Source organism: Populus alba, chromosome 12 (assembly GCF_005239225.2).
Source record: "Populus alba chromosome 12, ASM523922v2, whole genome shotgun sequence".
Taxonomy (NCBI): Eukaryota; Viridiplantae; Streptophyta; class Magnoliopsida; order Malpighiales; family Salicaceae; genus Populus; species Populus alba.
In genome coordinates, this window is record NC_133295.1 from 3,452,292 (window position 1) to 3,471,032 (window position 18,741).

The 18,741-nt window shown below is 35.1% G+C and overlaps 3 protein-coding genes across 5 annotated transcripts; all 3 read left to right on the top strand.

The window, feature by feature from the left end:
• The first annotated feature begins 30 nt into the window (after positions 1-30).
• On the top strand, positions 31-3,998 carry LOC118044394 (uncharacterized). Its single transcript, XM_035052668.2, has 4 exons — positions 31-258; positions 706-744; positions 845-2,491; positions 3,294-3,998. Coding segments are annotated over exons 2-4 (2,049 nt in total). The 5' UTR covers positions 31-258; positions 706-743; the 3' UTR covers positions 3,695-3,998.
• A 1,807-nt stretch (positions 3,999-5,805) lies between these two features.
• On the top strand, positions 5,806-8,100 carry LOC118044392 (uncharacterized). Its single transcript, XM_035052667.2, has 5 exons — positions 5,806-6,087; positions 6,164-6,216; positions 6,304-6,471; positions 7,298-7,399; positions 7,775-8,100. Exons 1-5 carry the CDS (start codon positions 5,874-5,876, stop codon positions 7,904-7,906), a joined length of 669 nt encoding a protein of 222 aa, XP_034908558.1. The 5' UTR covers positions 5,806-5,873; the 3' UTR covers positions 7,907-8,100.
• Positions 8,101-10,945: 2,845 nt separating this feature from the next.
• On the top strand, positions 10,946-17,765 carry LOC118044391 (ABC transporter C family member 10). Of its 3 annotated transcripts, none has more exons than XM_035052666.2 (12): positions 10,946-11,065; positions 11,695-13,768; positions 13,980-14,300; positions 14,384-14,470; positions 14,555-15,139; positions 15,231-15,395; positions 15,519-15,813; positions 15,943-16,157; positions 16,238-16,543; positions 16,653-16,716; positions 16,808-17,047; positions 17,319-17,765. In XM_035052666.2, exons 2-12 carry the CDS (start codon positions 11,726-11,728, stop codon positions 17,429-17,431), a joined length of 4,434 nt encoding a protein of 1,477 aa, XP_034908557.1. In that variant the 5' UTR covers positions 10,946-11,065; positions 11,695-11,725; the 3' UTR covers positions 17,432-17,765. The 3 variants fall into 3 exon arrangements, with proteins under 3 accessions (XP_034908557.1, XP_073259666.1, XP_034908555.1); XM_073403565.1 differs by lacking the exon at positions 10,946-11,065 and adding an exon at positions 11,073-11,256; XM_035052664.2 differs by lacking the exon at positions 10,946-11,065 and adding an exon at positions 11,074-11,307.
• The last annotated feature ends 976 nt before the right edge of the window (positions 17,766-18,741 follow it).

Consider the following 18,741-nt stretch of genomic DNA (forward strand, 5'->3'; position numbering starts at 1 on the left):
CAAAAAGGCCTAAAATGGAAAACAAAAAGGCACCATCAGAAAAAATCAAGTAAAACGAGAAAAGAGAGGATAAACCAGCAAGCCACAGGAAAGAGAAAGACCAGAGAGAGAAAGCGAAAAATAAAGCTTGATAAAACCCTAAGTACTATCACCAAAGTCCAAAATATCGCGCGATAAATAAAAAAGAAAAGAGAAAAATCCCAACTCTGCAACCTCCGTTTATCTCTCCGTCGACTCGCCTCTCCCACTTCTCTCTCTGTAAGCCCCCTCTTATTTCTCGCTTTATCTCTCTTCTTCATTTCTTAACCCTCCCCCCCTTTTTTAATTTAAAATTAATTTTCGTTTCAAAACTTTAAAAAAGATTTCCTCACTCAATAGTCTGTTTGGTTACTCGGAAAATGAGGGGAAATCTGATGCTAATTCACTTTAGTTGTTTCCTTTAATGGAAAATCATTTATTGTAAATAGAGAAAAAAGTGTAAATTAAAGCCGATTTCCAATAGGAACTTTAATCAATTAGAAGACAAGTTGAGCATTAAAAGATGAATATTAATCCAAATATTTGATGCATTTCTTTGTATTGTTGATAGATTTGAATTCCTTGATTAATTCGTTACTCTTAATTGCATTGGTACTTCAGTAATCATTCAAGCCAATGCTGATATAGATTTTATTTTTAAAAAAAATGCTCTCTCTTTCTCTCCAGGTGGGCGTGCTGGACTCGGAAACATTTTCTAATTAATCAGTAAGTTAAACCTTATTAATATTCGTATAAATCTTGTACTTTAATTTTATTAAGTAAAATGTGCTGATTGGTTTTATGTTAATTAATTAATGAGTGGTAGTGGTTCGAGAAAAAGATGTTTGCTGGGAATATGCTGAGAAATTAGATGGAAACAAGGTGAAATGTAAATTTTGTTTAAGGGTTTTGAATGGTGGGATTAGTAGATTAAAGCATCATTTGTCGAGACTTCCGAGTAAAGGTGTGAATCCGTGTAGCAAAGTGAGGGATGATGTTAGTGATAGGGTAAGAGCTATAATAGCATCCAAGGATGATGTTAAAGAAACTGGCAATGCCAAGAAGCAGAAGGTTGTGGAGGGTAAATCTACGGTAAATGTTACTTCGAGTCGAAGTCTTTTGACTGTGGAAGCAACGGCTCCAACTCCGGTGGTGGCGAAAGTTTACCCTACTGTTATGCCAATGCCAATGGCAGTGCCACCTCTAAGCAGCCAAGAGAATGCTGAAAAAAACATTGCTCTCTTCTTTTTTGAGAATAAGTTGGATTTTAGTGTTGCTCGTTCTCCGTCGTATCAGCTAATGGTTGATGCAATTGGCAAGTGTGGAGCGGGATTTACAGGGCCTTCGGCTGATATGTTGAGGACTACGTGGTTGGAAAGGATCAAGTCTGAAGTTAGTTTGCAAACGAAGGATGCTGAGAAAGAGTGGGCGACCACTGGTTGTACTATCATTGCTGACACATGGACGGATAACAAGTCTAGAGCTTTGATCAACTTCTTAGTTTCCTCTCCCTCCAGGACGTTTTTCCACAAGTCTGTAGATGCATCGTCTATCTTTAAGAACACCAAATGCCTTGCTGATTTATTTGATTCTGTTATTCAAGACTTCGGTGCTGAAAATGTTGTGCAGATAATTATGGATAGTAGTTTCAGCTATACTGGTATTGCTAACCACATTCTTCAGAATTATGGAACCATTTTTGTGTCTCCTTGTGCTTCTCAGTGCTTGAATTTGATCTTGGAGGAGTTCTCTAAAGTAGACTGGGTGAACAAATGCATCTTACAAGCACAAACCATATCAAAGCTTATATACAATAGTGTCTCAATACTCGATCTGATGAAAAAGTTTACTGGAGGGCAGGAACTAATCAAGACTGGTATCACGAAGCCCGTTTCGAATTTCCTCTCATTGCAATCGATGCTGAAGCAGAGGTCAAGATTGAAGCAAATGCTCAACAGCCCTGAGTTTTCTATGAACTCCTCGTATGCAAATAATCCAAAAAACATAGCTTGTATTGCTATCATTGAGGATGGGGATTTCTGGAGGGCAGTGGAAGAAAGTGTGGCTATATCCGAGCCTTTTCTCAAAGTGATGAGGGAAGTATCAGGTGGTAAACCTGCTGTGGGTTCTATCTACGAGTTAATGACCAGGGCCAAGGAATCGATTAGGACTTACTACATAATGGATGAAAGCAAATGCAAGACCTTTTTAGACATAGTAGACAGAAAGTGGGGGGGTCAACTCCATTCACCTTTACATTCAGCAGCTGCATTTTTGAACCCCAGCGTCCAGTATAATCCAGAAATTAAATTCCTTGTATCTATTAAAGAGGACTTCTTCAAGGTTATAGAGAAGCTACTTCCTACACCTGATATGAGACGTGACATCACCAATCAGATTTTTATTTTCACGAGGGCAAGTGGAATGTTTGGTTGTAGTCTAGCTATGGAGGCACGAGATACAGTTGCACCTGGTATGTCTCTGTACATGATGTGTATGAATGTCTGCATATTCACGAGTGTGCCAGTATGAGCTTTGTCTGATGTTGTTTGCAAACTGCATGTTGTGGCATATCACTGGTATATACTAATTTGAGGAGAATATAGCATTGTATATAGCAACCACATTTGCCCCCTTGTGGTCCATCATTTTCATAGAACATTCATGTCGACAACGCGGAGAAGCCGAATACAAGGTGGAAAATCCTCACATCCAGGTCAGCTTTGAGCTGCTTCTGGTTGGGAGCCTCTAGGATTTGTTGTTATTTTCCAACTTCTATCAGTCTTTAGATGAACTAAAATCCTCAAATCTCAAAAACAAGAAAAAAGTTAGTTTTTAGGTTAATTGCCACAACTTCTGGAATGGCTATTAAGATCTTGATCTAAGAGAAGCAGAACTTACATTGTGGACGCCTTTCACATTTGACTTTGGTTATGCTTCACACAAACATCCATCATATCTTTTGTTTCAGTTTGAAGTGTCATCTACATATCCTGGAACTTTGCAGCTTCATGCATGCTTGTGCAGACAACTGGACATCTAGAAACACCCTTTTATAAATGGGAAATGGCAATAACATCCTTTGAATGGTGATTTTATGTCATGCAGATGGGTTTCTGTTCTTACTGTCATAACTGAGTTGGCATGCAGGGTTTGAGTCTGTTTACTTGTCTTTTGCCTGTGATCTTACGATTGTGAAAGTATTACTTTGGTATATGTCCATAACTTCATTTGTTGAATGATCAAAACTAACTTTTAATGTTGACATATTGCAGGGCTTTGGTGGGAACAATTTGGTGACTCTGCACCCGTGTTGCAACGAGTTGCCATCAGAATACTGAGTCAGGTTTGCAGCACGTTTACTTTCGAGAAACATTGGAGCACATTTCAGCAAATTCACTCCGAGAAACGCAATAAGATTGACAAAGAAACATTGAATGACCTTGCCTACATAAACTACAATCTCAAGTTAACAAGACAAATGAGAACAAAACCTTTAGAAGCCGATCCTATTCAATACGATGACATTGATATGACTTCAGAGTGGGTCGAGGAGAGTGATAACCCGAGTCCAACTCAATGGCTTGATCGCTTTGGTTCTGCTTTGGATGGCAGTGATTTGAACACGAGATTCAATGCTGCCATATTCGGGGCAAACGACCACCTTTTTATTTGAACACGAGATTCAATGCTGCCATATTCGGGGCAAACGACCACCTTTTTGGTTTGTGATTATGCAAAGTCCGTCGTGCCATTTTCTCAGGAAGCCTTGTCATCAAGCTCAGAAAGTTAGCCCCTGGTTTTAGATCTTACTCATTAGTGTTTATCTTCTGTGTATTAAAGAAATGTAGTAGTAGCTTGATGTTGATATCCCCGTGCCTTTATGTAAATATGCCTAGAAAGTTGCCTTTTGTTGTAGTAACTAGTAAATCGCTTATTTATAAATTAAAAAGGAGGGTTTCACTGTATTTTTTTTTATAAAGCGCTTTTTTTTTATTTTTTATTTTTTTAATCAATATTTTTTTTTATTCTTAAATCATATATTTGTTTTTTTAATGAGTTATCATACATTTATTATATAAATTATTGGTTTAATGGATTAACCTGGTTGACTAAATTTTTTTTATTAATTAACTTTTTTATTTTTATTTTTTAATATTGAGTTGATTAAAAATTAGATTTCATGATTTGTTTTGCTTATTTTCAACTATGTTATTTTGGCTTTATGACCCGAGAATAATGTTTAATGAATTAATCTAGGTTTGCTCGAATTGTTTTTTGTGTTATTTTTTTAATTAATTTTTTTTTAATTTTATCATTTAATATTGAGTCAGTTGAAGATTGAGTTTTTATAATATGTTTTAATTTACTTTCTATGGGTGTATCTTTGTTTCACGATCAAGGTTGCGAGTTTTGGTATTTTAACTCTGATTAAATTGATTTTTTTTTTTAAGGATTATCTCGATCTCATGAACTGTATTATTAGTCCCTTAACAATGAATTGTTTTTTTTTTTTTTATTATGTTGTCCTTATCTCATGATCCGAATCACGAGTTTAACAAGTTAACTAAATTAACTCAATTTTTTTAACTTGTCCCCCCCCTCCAAATTTATCATTTAATATTGTGTTTGATTGGAAATTAGACTTCATAATTTGTTTCAATTTATTTTTTTATTATGTTATCTTACTTTCATGGCATGAGGATAATGTTTAATTTGTTAACTCGGAATGACTTGACTCATTTTTTATGTTATTTTTTTAATTAAAATTTTTACAAATATCATTTTTCAACATTGGGTCAACAATGGTGATTTTGTATTGAGTTTCATATTTTGTTTTGATTTGCTCTTTCAGAGATTATCCCAAACTAATGATCAAAGTTGTAAATTTGACAAGTTAGTTTAGGTTAAATCAAGTTTTTTTTTTTTTTCTTTCCATGAGGTTATTCATTCTGGGGATCCTAGGTCATGGGTTTGATAAATTAACTCAAGTTATTTTTTTATGTTTTTTTATTTTTAAATTGCTCTAGCCATTTCTCAAAATAGTTATATTGTTTTTCCTATTAAAAAACAAGACAGTTTTGACCATAACTTATCTTCTTTATATTTTCTTAACTATTTTTTTTTAATTTCATTTCATTACACCTTCAAATTCTATATTATTATTATTATTATTTTTAATTATATCTTGGGTTTACAGTGGAAGCCTCTGAATCAAAATACACGCCAATAACTTTTTTTTTTAATTATATTTATATTTGTTAAAATACTAAATCTCACTAATTCAAATTGATAATAACTAAAAAAAACAATGATAAAAGTATATAAAAAAAAATCCATGAACATCAATTTTAATTTTTTTGTTTTTAAGAATAATACAGTCTTTTTATCGTGCCATTAAATATTAAAAAATAAAAAAACTCATGATTCTAGTTTTAAAGTTTTTACTCTAAAATGTAAAAAAACTTATTTGTTTTCTAATAATATGATAATGACAAATAAATTATATATAAAAAATTCTTTTTATCTCCAATAACTAGTTAGATAATTTTATTTGAGAAAATAAAAATTATCATTTCACCAATTTAATATAATATTTTTCTTGCTGAACAGCAAAGTAATATATTGTTTTTTTTTTTTAAAATTAATTTAATTTAATGGTTAGATCCAATAGGAAGCTCAAATCCAATAAACTTCGTTTTTTTAAAAAAAAAACCTCAAATCCCAAATCGTCAATAAACTTCCAAAACAAACAAACCTGAGACACGTTATCCTCCTCCTCCTCTTTCTCTTCAGTTTCCAAACAACTAACAACAACTTTCTTTTCTTCGTCTCTCCCTCTCCCTCTCTCAACAATGGAGTACGATTTTAGAAACAGAACAAGCTCACCGTACGAAACGCAATCCCCGATGTACAGATCATCGACGCCATTAACAACAGCACCACCACCTAGCCATCCTATGTACGGACCTTCTCTCTATCCAAGAGTCAGTCAACCCGCTCACCCCGCAATCCCTCCCGTATCCCGCCACCACTCCTTCCCCCAACCCTCCTCCTCCTCTCCTTCCTGTAAGTAAATTTACGTGATTACTTTAATCAATCGATTAATTTTAAATTTGATTTATTTTTTATTGGTCGGTTTCAGCAGGATTAGGGATTCGCGTTATGATAAAACCGGAGTACCGCATCACTCCTCCGGTATGATTTGTATTTTATATCATATTCTTAATTAATATGTTATTTAATAATGACTGTGATTATTGATTAATCTATTTTGTTTTATAGCCACAACTGACGCCGCAAATAGGAGAGATTCCGCGGAGTAATGTTCAGTTTGATTTTGAGCTTGAGAGGCAGATTATAGCGGAAGCGGAGAAGGGCAGCGTGAATTGGAGTAGGTTGCTTGGCTTGGAAAATCTGCCTTCTAAACCGTTAGAATCGACTCCTTCAACGGTAAATGTGCTTCATAATTTTCTCATAGGAGAAATTCCTATGATTTGTTGGTGCAGTGGAATTGATTGTTATACTTGTTTGTTTTATGTGATGATTAATGATGTAGGGTTCTGTAACTTAAATTCGGAAAAAAATAAGGGAGTTGTAGAGAATGGTGATTGAAATTTTGAGTTTCGCTTGATTAGGTGTTAGTAGAAGAAAATCAGGAGGAGTATGGGTGTATAAGGAGATGGCTAATTTGAAGCCTCTCTATATCGCAATCCATGCTACTCTCCTTCCTCCTTGGAATTGATGCCTGTTTTCTCCGTGTATGCTGTGCCAAGTCCTCCAATTCTTGTTTCTCCTCTCCTTGTTCAAAGATCTGCCTTCTGAAACCAATAGAATCAACTTCTTCACTGTTAATTTTATTTGTGTTTGAGGTGTTCATAGTTTTGGTACCTGCTTAAATACTATCCTAGTGGCTGAAATTTTCTTACTCACATTTGATCGAGTGGATTTGGGTATATTTGGAGTTGAGATGTATAATTTGAGAACCTTGTGATTTTGTAATCAGTTTTTGTCAATGAAGTAGGAGGGACAGTATAAAGACCAGATCAATTAAATTGGTTGGTGCGGTGAACTCTGCTGTTACATGTGATTAGATTAAGTCTAGATAAATTGATTGGTATAGACAATAAATATCATATCCTTATTGAAATGTAATGATAATTGCATGCTAGTTTTTTTTTTTAAAAATGATCTTGAGATATGTACGTGTAGGTTTGATTATTGAATGACAAAGGTTCTCAGTTGTTGAGTTATGAAATGAACATAATTGATAATGCAGGGTCCGACCGCAGATCCTGTAGAGAGAAAATATATTGCATCGGGCCTCAATCGAGATGCTGTTCCTCTTGCAGTTGCAAACTATGGAGATAATCCAACTAAGGTACTTTCTTGTTTTCTTTTTATAAAAATGTCAAGATGCTAGGTGATTCTGATGGTTGGTATGGTGTTAGTAGTCGTTTCTTACTTCTTTGAGGGTATAGTGTACAGTGAGTTGTGCATGTGTGGGGGTCTAGTCATGGTAATTGTTATCCCCTCTCATTTCTATCTGGGATTATATACTCCTGTGCCTGTGTATGTGGTTGGCTGTTATAGTCATGGCATTTACCTTTCCTTTCTTGCGATTATCCACCATTTGAAACTAATCCAATTAGTTGGATTTCATTTGAAGAACAAAGAACACGGTATTTTGCAAATTAGAGCATTTTCTTTTCAAGTAGTTGAAATGAACGATGAACTTTATGTTTCTTTCCACCAGGTCCAGGAATTTGTCAATGGCTACACCCTTCTACGAGAAATGGGATTTTCTTCTAATAGTGTAGCTGAAGCTTTACTAATGTATGACAATGACACGGACAAGGCATTGGCACACTTCCTTAGCAGTTCATAATGAGCACACCTGAAGTTGATGGCTTTGTGTGATAATGATACTTCAAAGTGATTTTAACCAATACTAGTATTATAGCTATGTTTGCCAGACTTTTATATTACTGTAAAATAGATATCGGACCAATTTTCCTGGTCACTTGCTACTATGTAATACTCCTGTTTTTTGCAAGTATCTAACAAAATTTTGTGTGGTAACCATTGGCAACGTTTCCTGCTTGATTCTTCTTTGCCATATTCTCCACTTGTTGCCTTGACGATTGGGAAAGTTGATCAATTTTAATTAGTTTGCCATATGCAAGAATAGTAGCTGCAAAATTTGTCCTCTTCCTCCACTTCTGTTTAGGACTTAAAACAAAAAATTGTCGTCTCATAGTATTCTTTTGCTATCTTTAGAAATATGGATGGATTTCCTCGAGATCAACGAGACTTTAAGAAGCATTACAAAAGCGTCATCACCTGGATATCATTCGTCTGCCCGAACACTGCATTATCAAAGTACTCTGCAAAACTTGCATGTTTATTTTTGTGTTTTTTCAAAATTATTTTTTAAATATTTTTTAAATTAAGATTTTGTTAGTGTTACTAATATCTTAAATCAAAAATAAATTTTAAAAAATAAAAAAATATATTATTTTAATATATATTTTAAAAAATATATTTTGAAAAATAATTTGTTATTGCATCATCACACAGGCTTATATGTTTTCGTGTGTGCTGGAAGCTCATTTATTAAAACAATTTGTATGTTAAAATTAGAGGAGTTGCGGATTAACATACAGAATCCGGTAATCCAGAATCCCACTCAGGACAAAAGATGTGAATCGATCATCAGTTTATTTGGAACCATTTGACTCTGAATTTCAACGCATAGTTATTATTAAACCCAATCCAAAACTCGGGTGTTGACGAGTTTAATCCAAGTTAATTTTAGAAAGATATTCTTTCAGAAAATATCACTTGACCAGCCAGATTAACATCCACCCCGATTTAAGGATAAAAAACCTAGTTTGAAACCCAACTAAAGCCAGGTTCCGAGTTACTAGGTCCATCTAAAGACCAGGGTTTAATAAGCATACTTAGTTTATATTATAGTAAAAAGCCCATCACTTGCTAGCATAACTATGGCTGCAACCACAATGCTGCTGCGTCCATGCATCAACTGAATCCCATAAGAAGATATTGCGGTTTGTTGTGATTGTAGTTTTAAAAAGATTATTTTATAAAAAGTATTTTTAGTTAAAGTTTGTTTGAAAAAATATATGTTTAGTTAAAACTGTGATTGAAATTGAGGTTGAACAAAAAGTAGTTTAATGTGTTTGGTTAAAAAAATACTTTTCAAATTAAGGTTATAAAATAATTAAAAAATACTTTTAATTTAAATATTATAGATTTAACTACTATTATTACATCATAAAATAAATAATATTGATATCAAATATTTTTTATTATTTCATTAAATTATATGCAATGTCATCACATGCAAAATCTATCCAACAATAACTATATTTTTCATGGTTTCTTAAGCACGCAACAACAAAAATGAATTTTTTGTTACGTCATCAAGTGATCTTCTTCTAATTTTTTTTGAATAAAACACAATTAAAATAAAAATAAAAACTGAATTTTTTTTTAATTGGGTCGGACACGGCTAGAACATAATTGGAATTGCGATTAAATTCCACAAATGCTACGTCATCATGCTATATCCTTCTAATTTATGTAGTATTATTAAATAATATTAAATACTAGTTTTTCAACTAAAACTCAATTTTTTTTAAAAAAAATTACAATTTCATCACGTACAAAATTTATTCGACAAAAACTACAGTTTTCATGATTTTTTTGAGCATACAATAAAATTAGGTAAAATATTATTAGGAATCAAATTGAGATTACAGTACGAGTAAATTTAATTCACCTTAAACTATTTTTTTTAAAAAACAAAAAAAAATATTGTTCACGTTCACATGAATAATGCGAGTGAAATCACTGGTTTTTTTTAATTGCACCGGTTTTTCAAAAAAAAAAAAAAACTCTGATTCAAGTTTAATGAACAATGAGCCATGCTCCACTATTCCAGCTTTTTTCCTTTACGAGAAGCAGTGCTGCTTCTCCAAAACCTTGGTTTCATTTTAAATTTGAGTGGGCCCTACCAGTGAAAAACATGTTTTTTTCCTTATCAAACAAAAATATGTGTGGCTGCACAGCCACGTTACCAAATGGCCTCCTAATTGTGTCATTGATCAATCTAAGATTTTAACCCCGTCAAACCAGTTCATCTCTCTTTATTTTCTGGGACTTAACTTAGCTTAGGTATCAAATTACAAGGTTCATGGGTCAACATGCTTAGTTGAGTTGGATTTTGTAATAGAATTTTTTATTTTTATTTTTTATATTTTTTTAGATTAATATTTTTTTTAAAAAAATTATCTCTCAACATTTAGTTTATTAATATTCTTGAGTTATTATTTTTTTGAATTTACTTTCTATAAGATAATCCCATTATGATGACTTGAATCATTAGTTTAGAGAATTATTTTGAGTAAGCTTCATCATTTTCTTAAAACTTTTTTTTAAATTATTTTATTTTAGTTTGATTCTTCAACATTTAATTAATTTTAAATCATTCTTTATTTTTTTTTATTTTTTATATAACTATCTTGATTTTATATTTTTATTGTGAATTTATTAGATTAACTTTGTTTGACATGAGTTTTTTTTTTTTTTAATAATTTCCTTCAATTTTAAAAATAGTCCTTTTTTTTTTTTTAATTTGTTACCTTTTTATTTACTTGTTTTTATCAAATGCAGTTGATCCAATGACTAAAATCTCATTATTTTTTCACTTTTATAAATCAACCGAATTTCTTTAACCTTTAACGTGATCAAATCAATGACTTGAATATTAAATTTAAACAAAGAGAAAAGAAGACAAAGCAAAAACACGTAGCAGAAGCAAAATGGAATCTTGCTCTTGAATTACGAACGAGTCCAAATAAATACTAGCAAGTGTGGGAAGTATGATAGACAAACAATAATAATTAAATTAACGAAGAAGAAGCGAAGAGAAGAAGAGTAATCGAGGTCAACAAGATCCACACCTTTGGTGGAAAGCGAAAAACAAGATAAGAGACACAAATGTCATACTCAGAGATCAAACGTGAGCCATGACGACATAGGACTCTTCTCCATACTGCACACCACACACCAGAATCCTTTCTTTCTATAGATTTCTCATTCTCTCTTCAAAAACTACTACACTAATCACTCTCTCTATGGATTTTGATTGAGAGAGCTCTAAAACATTTACGTTTCTGGATTTTAAACAATTCGTTGGCCAACACAGACAGGGTGCATGGTCATTTTTGTTGGCTTGAATTTTGGGTTTGTTGCAATTTTCAGGTTTTTGTTTCTTGAACTTCTTATCATCTTAAAATGTCATATACACTGTTGTGTCGGTTTCACTTTGTACCCTGAATTCTTTTACTGAAAAGGTCTTTTTTCTGCTGGCTTAAAGAGACAGTACCTTTCTACCTTTTGTTTCTATTTTCTTGCTTTTGTACGACCACGTTTTCTTTAATCTTCCGTGTTTGCATAACTTTTTTAGTTCTTTTCTATGATGCGCTTGTCATTGTGGGGTGTGTGTTAAATGCCTTTTCTTTGTTTAATAAACAATTTCAAAACTAATAATCATTGACAGCAAGTAGTTAGAGGATTTTGGAAATTTGATAAATTGATGAGTTATCCTGTAACACAGACCGGTTTATTTTACCTTGTATGCCAATGCAGAAGCTGAGAAGTAAAAAGGAAAGGAAAGATAATGGAGGACTTGTGGATGGTGTTTTGTGGGGAATCTGGCAATCTGGATATTGGTGAAAAGCTATCTAGTTCTATTCTGGTGTTTCAGCCAACTTCATGTATCAATCATGCGTTGATTATTTGTTTCAGTGTTTTGCTTCTAGCCATGCTCTTGCTCACTTGCATACAAAAATCTTCTTCACCATCAAAAAAAGATAGTATCCAACCTCGATTTCGGGGCTATTCAAGGCTGCGGATAGTTTCTGCTATATTCAATGGTTGTATTGGATTTGTGTACTTGTGCTTGGGCATATGGATTTTAGAAGAGCAGGTGAGGAAAAACCAGACCGCCTTACCTTTGAAAAGCTGGTTAGTGGTGTTGTTTCAGGGGTTTACATGGCTTTTAGTGGGTTTAACCATAAGCCTTCGAGGGAAGCATCTTCAAAGAACTCCCTTGCGGCTGTTGTCCATACTTGCTTTCTTGTTTGCTGGAATTGGCTGTGCTTTCTCCATATACAGTGTCATTTTAGGAAAAGCAATATTGGTTAAGATAGTTTTGGATGTCCTGTCCTTTCCAGGATCAATATTGTTATTGGTATGTGTTTACAAGGTATATAAACATGAAGGGAGTTTTGAAAGTGACCTATATGCACCATTAAATGGCGAGGCCAACGGTGCAAGTAGAACAGATTCTGTTGTCAGAGTTACTCCATTTGCTGAAGCCGGATTCTTTAATAAAATGTCATTTTGGTGGTTGAATCCAATGATGAAAATGGGCAAGGAGAAAACTCTGGAGGATGAGGATATACCAAAGCTGCGAGTGGAAGACCGTGCAGAAAGCTGTTATTTTGAGTTTCTGGAGCAACTGAACAAGCATAAACAAGCTGAATCATCTCAACCATCTCTGTTGTGGATAATTATACTTTGCCACTGGAAAGAGATTCTAATTTCTGGACTCTTTGCTTTGCTAAAGATACTTACTTTGTCAGCTGGGCCTCTACTTCTCAATGCCTTCATTTTGGTTGCTGAAGGGAAAGCAGGTTTTAAGTATGAAGGTTATGTACTGGCCTTGACGCTCTTCTTTTCAAAGAACTTGGAGTCCTTAGCGCAAAGGCAATGGTATTTTAGGAGCAGGCTTATTGGTTTGAAAGTAAAGTCCTTGCTCACGGCTGCAATATACAAGAAGCAACTGAGGTTATCCAATCTTGGTAGGTTGACGCACTCGAGTGGTGAAGTAATGAACTATGTTACTGTAGATGCCTACAGGATAGGTGAGTTTCCCTTCTGGTTTCATCAGACATGGACAACAGGCTTGCAGCTCTGCATCTCTCTTGTAATTCTTTACCGAGCAATGGGACTTGCAACATTTGCTGCCTTAGTGGTTATAATAATCACCGTGCTGTGCAACGCTCCACTAGCAAAGTTACAACATAAATTTCAGTCTAAGCTTATGGTGGCGCAAGATGAGAGATTGAAAGCTTGCAACGAGGCTCTGGTTAACATGAAGGTATTGAAATTATATGCTTGGGAAACCCATTTTAAGAATGCCATAGAAAATCTGAGAGCGGTGGAGTATAAATGGTTGTCAGCAGTGCAATTGCGCAGAGCCTATAATAGTTTTCTCTTCTGGTCTTCTCCTGTTTTGGTTTCTGCTGTTACCTTTGGGGCATGCTATTTCATGAAAATTCCTCTGCGTGCTAATAATGTTTTCACCTTTGTGGCGACTTTGCGTCTCGTTCAAGACCCAATTAGATCAATCCCTGATGTTATTGGAGTTGTCATTCAAGCAAAGGTAGCTTTTGCTCGAATTGTAAAGTTTCTCGAAGCGCCAGAGTTGCAGAGTAGAAATGTTCAGCGAAGGTGCAATACGGGGAGTGTGAACCATTCTGTTTTAATCAAGTCAGCTGATTTTTCATGGGAAGAGAATTCGTCAAAGCCCACATTGAGAAATGTGAGTTTAAAGATCATGCCTGGTGAAAAGGTGGCTGTCTGTGGAGAAGTTGGATCTGGCAAGTCAACCCTTTTAGCAGCAATCCTCGGAGAAGTTCCGCATACAAAGGGAACTGTATGTGTACTATCTTTTTATTGCCAAAACACATATCAATCCTTTGATAACTTTGTTGAATTTATTTTTCCATGCATTTCCAATCCTTAGCTTTTTGTTGTTTTCTCAGAACTGATGTGTCTGAATTGAGGTAATCTGTTTTTTTTATTTCATGAGTGAAACAACAGTCGTTTTTCTAATGAGAACTTGTCTCGATTTTTATGACCTACAGATTCAGGTATATGGGAGGATCGCCTATGTTTCGCAAACAGCTTGGATCCAGACAGGAACCATACAAGAGAGCATTTTATTCGGGTCTGAAATGGATAGGCAACGATACCAAGACACACTTGAGCGATGCTCACTGGTAAAGGACCTTGAGTTGCTTCCTTATGGTGATCTTACTGAAATAGGTGAAAGAGGAGTCAATTTGAGTGGTGGTCAAAAGCAGCGAATTCAACTAGCCCGTGCTCTCTATCAGAACGCAGACATATATCTCTTGGATGATCCATTCAGCGCCGTGGATGCAGAGACTGCTACGAGCTTATTTAATGTAATCAAAATTTCCTAAGAGCAAGCCTTGTCTCCTCTTCTTAGTCACCAGCCTCCCATGAAATCTAACATAATTCTTTGCAGGAATATATCACGGGAGCACTTTCGGGGAAAACAGTTTTGCTTGTGACACATCAAGTAGATTTCTTGCCAGCATTTGACTCTGTTATGGTTAGTATCCTTTGATTTTATCAATTCCCGGAAATAATTAGATATTCACCGTAGTTCCATAAGCTAGCTTATTTTCGTAAACAGTTGATGTCAGATGGAGAAATCCTACAAGCAGCTCCTTATCATAAGTTGTTGTCCTCAAGCCAAGAATTTCTGGACCTAGTCAATGCACACAAAGAAACAGCTGGTTCTGAAAGGCTTCCAGAAGCTAATGCTCTGCAAAGACAAGGATCATCTGCCCGGGAGATCAAGAGTTATGAAGAGAAGCAGCTTAAAACATCTCAAGGAGATCAACTGATTAAGCAGGAAGAAAAAGAAATAGGAGACGCCGGGTTGAAGCCTTATATTGAGTATCTGAATCAAAATAAAGGATACTTGTACTTTTGTCTTGCGGCTTTTGGTCACCTGCTATTTGTGACTGGTCAGATATCGCAGAACTCTTGGATGGCAGCTAATGTTGATGATCCTCATGTTAGCACATTGCGTTTAATTGTGGTCTATCTCAGTATAGGAGTTATCTCAATGCTTTTCCTGCTATGTAGATCGATCTTTACAGTTGTTTTGGGTCTTCAATCATCAAAATCGTTATTTTCCCAGTTTCTGCTTTCTCTTTTTCGTGCACCCATGTCTTTCTACGACTCCACACCTCTTGGAAGAATACTGAGTCGGGTAAGCATCTCACCCAGAAAATGTTGTCTTCTTCATGAGAGATGATGTGTAACTAATTGATCTGGACATGTCTTTCTTTTATGTCTCATAGGTCGCGTCAGACCTGAGCATTGTCGATCTTGATGTTCCATTCAGTTTGATATTTGCTGTTGGTGCAACAACAAATTCTTATAGTAATCTGGGAGTACTAGCTGTTGTTACCTGGCAAGTCTTATTTGTCTCCATACCAATGGTTTATCTGGCTATTCGTTTACAGGTAATTTTGCTCTTCACTTGCTATAGGGGCTTTCTGTCCCGATTTATTCTTTTGAGGGCACTGCCATCGAAGTTGATTTTATCTTTATATTAGAGGATCTAACTGTCCTGTTATTACCTACAGAGATATTACTTTGCCACTGCGAAAGAGTTGATGCGGATCAATGGCACAACCAAGTCTTTAGTGGCAAATCATCTAGCTGAATCTGTAGCTGGAGCCTTGACAATAAGGGCCTTTGAGGGGGAAGAACGTTTCTTCGCAAAAAACCTTCACCTCATTGACATAAATGCTAGTCCTTTCTTCCACAGTTTTGCTGCAAATGAGTGGTTGATTCAACGACTTGAAACATTCTGTGCAGCTATTCTTGCCTCTGCTGCACTCTGCGTGGTTTTGCTCCCCCCTGGAACTTTTAGCTCTGGTAAGCGTATATAAGATGAGTTATGCTTTTCATCACTATCTCATTGGAATATGATTTAATGTTCTCCAACTGCTTCCAAGTCCTGGCTCCTGTGTCCAACACACTTAATAATTACTTCCATTGCTGCAGGATTTATTGGAATGGCACTTTCGTATGGACTTTCATTAAATATGTCCTTCGTGATGTCGATTCAAAACCAGTGCATGGTAGCAAATTACATCATTTCGGTTGAAAGGCTGCATCAATACATGCATATACCAAGTGAAGCCCCAGAGGTGGTGGAAGATAACCGTCCTCCATCCGATTGGCCAGCAGTGGGTAAAGTGGATATTTGTGATCTGCAGGTAAGTTTTTCCTTTTGATTTATATTTAATGAGACAATTGATGAAGGCTAGCAGACTGAGAAAATTTTGATTTGAAACAGATTAGATATAGGCCTGGCACGCCACTAGTTCTTCGAGGAATCAGTTGCACATTTGAAGGAGGTCACAAGATTGGTATTGTTGGTCGAACCGGCAGTGGGAAGACTACTCTTATTGGTGCTCTATTCCGACTGGTGGAACCAACTGGAGGAAAGATCATTGTAGATGGAATAGACATCTCCAAGATTGGACTTCATGATCTGAGGTCACGATTGGGAATAATACCTCAAGATCCTACTCTCTTTAACGGGACAGTGAGGTACAACTTGGATCCCTTATCTAAGCATACTGACCAGGAGATATGGGAGGTAATTTTTCCAGTTCATTTCGCATTTTGAATCTAGTAAGAATCGCCAATGAACCACTGGAAGCGTTATTTTCTGCCTGCAACTGGAAATTTTGTTTCTTATTTTGTAGGTTCTTGGAAAGTGTCAGCTTCAAGAGGCTGTGCAGGAGAAAGAGCAGGGTCTAGATTCTCTAGGTATGTTTTCCTTTTCCTACATGGAAAGTCAATGACGAGTGTATGCTTTTGATCGTAAAGGTCAGTAAATGATTAACAACCTGCTACACAGTTGTGGAAGACGGATCAAATTGGAGCATGGGGCAGAGACAATTATTTTGCTTGGGCCGTGCCCTTTTAAGGAGAAGCAGGGTGCTGGTGCTTGACGAAGCAACTGCATCAATTGATAACGCTACTGACTTGATTTTGCAAAAGACTCTCCGGACTGAATTTTCAGATTGCACTGTGATCACAGTAGCTCACCGGATACCGACGGTGATGGATTGCTCAATGGTACTTGCCATTAGTGATGGTAAGTTTTTCATTCCTTCAATTCTTACCTAAAGAATGCTCTTCAACATGAATTTCCCCCCTGCATGTCTGTGATTTGGCTGATTGCATTAATTAGATGCCCACTTCAAGATAATCTCAAGTAGAAGAAAGACTCGGTGTAGTCCTCTTCTTGGATTCGACTTGATAAAACAATAGATCAACACATCTCAACACCTAGGAAACAGCTCGACTGTAGCTGTAACTTCATGAGAGCTATCTCAGAAGAATTTTCAATTTCTGTTCTATTTCAGGAAAACTAGTCGAGTACGACGAGCCAAGGAACTTAATGAAGACGGAAGGTTCACTATTTGGACAGCTTGTGAAGGAGTACTGGTCTCATTTACACGCAGCAGAATCACATTGAAGCTCACGATCATTTCTCATGCATCCCATTCCACAGAATCCACCCTGGCTTGGCAGCAAAGATGAAGGGTTCCAGGGCCAGGGAGGAAGAAGGATGTTGTTGCAACAATGAATACTGTGGGGACAAGGAGGAAGATTGTAAAAGGGAACATAAATTCCTATCTCCTTGGTTTTGTAACTGTATTCAGACATCAAGCTCGTTGGTTTCTGCAGGGAAATTGAATGTCTGGTGTCAAGAGCTTGGCTATTCTGATTTACAGGGTGCAGACTTGCCTGTTTTATGAGTTGTTTCCTATGTAGTCATCTTATTTATACATGTTCTTAATTTCTGAAAATCGGTAAAATAAATAAATAAATAAATAAGACTATTCATGGTTAACAAACTTCAATTTCTATTTGCAAAAAAAAAAAATGTGATTGTAAAACTTACTCTCCATTTTCAGTATATTTTAATCACTATATTATACTCCCTCCTTCCCATGAATGTTAGTTTGATGCGTATAATAATTAAAAGCTTGATTTATTTAAAATTAATCCATTTTGTATTCGATGAGGCTTCCAAGGCAGCAAGCAAATGACTTAGTGCGTTTGGTATTGCCGTAGCGATTGTGGTTGTGATTTGAAAAAAATTATTTTATAAAAAGTACTTTTAGTTGAGGTTGATTTTGAAAAAATAAGTGTTTGGTTAAAACTGTGGTTGAAATTGAGGTTGAACAAAAAGTAGTTTAATGTGTTTGGTTAAGAATGCTTTTGAAATTGAGATTATAAAATAATTTTAAAAAAATATATATTAATATTTATGATTTTTAATTTAAATATTGTAGATTTAAATATTGCTATTACATTGTGAAATAAATCATGTTTTATATATATAAAAAATTATTGTTCCATTAAACTTTCTATAATTCTATTACATATAAAATTCATCGACAAGACCTATAGTTTTCATGATTTTTGAGCGTGCAATAAAATTAGATAAAATATTATCAGAAATAAAATTGAGATTACCGTACAAATAAATTTAATTCACCTTAAATTAAATTTTTTTTTTAAATTATTATTTTTTTGAAAAAAAAAATTAACTGATTTTTTTTTAATAAAATTTTTTTTAAAAAAACACTATTCACTTTAGTGAACAGTGCAGAGCGATGCTGCTTGGTGCAGTAGAAGAAGCAGGCAGAACCTGCTTTTTTTTTTTTAGCGTTTCAACCGTGAATTTTGGTGGGACCCATGAATAGTATTTTATGTTTTTTTTGGTTACCAAACATTGTTGCATCTGCGTTTTAAGCAAAACGCAGACGCAACAACGTA

Bases quoted from the DNA above. Each gene is read 5' to 3' on its own strand.
- LOC118044394 (XM_035052668.2), top strand. The intron at 2,492-3,293 runs GTATGTCTCTGT...GACATATTGCAG, and splicing joins ACGAGATACAGTTGCACCTG to GGCTTTGGTGGGAACAATTT.
- LOC118044392 (XM_035052667.2), top strand. From the start codon at position 5,874: ATGGAGTACGATTTTAGAAACAGAACAAGCTCACCGTACGAAACGCAA. The intron at 6,217-6,303 runs GTATGATTTGTA...TTTGTTTTATAG, and splicing joins AGTACCGCATCACTCCTCCG to CCACAACTGACGCCGCAAAT. The intron at 7,400-7,774 runs GTACTTTCTTGT...TCTTTCCACCAG, and splicing joins ATGGAGATAATCCAACTAAG to GTCCAGGAATTTGTCAATGG.
- LOC118044391 (XM_035052666.2), top strand. From the start codon at position 11,726: ATGGAGGACTTGTGGATGGTGTTTTGTGGGGAATCTGGCAATCTGGAT. The intron at 14,471-14,554 runs GTTAGTATCCTT...TTTCGTAAACAG, and splicing joins CAGCATTTGACTCTGTTATG to TTGATGTCAGATGGAGAAAT. The intron at 17,048-17,318 runs GTAAGTTTTTCA...GTTCTATTTCAG, and splicing joins GGTACTTGCCATTAGTGATG to GAAAACTAGTCGAGTACGAC.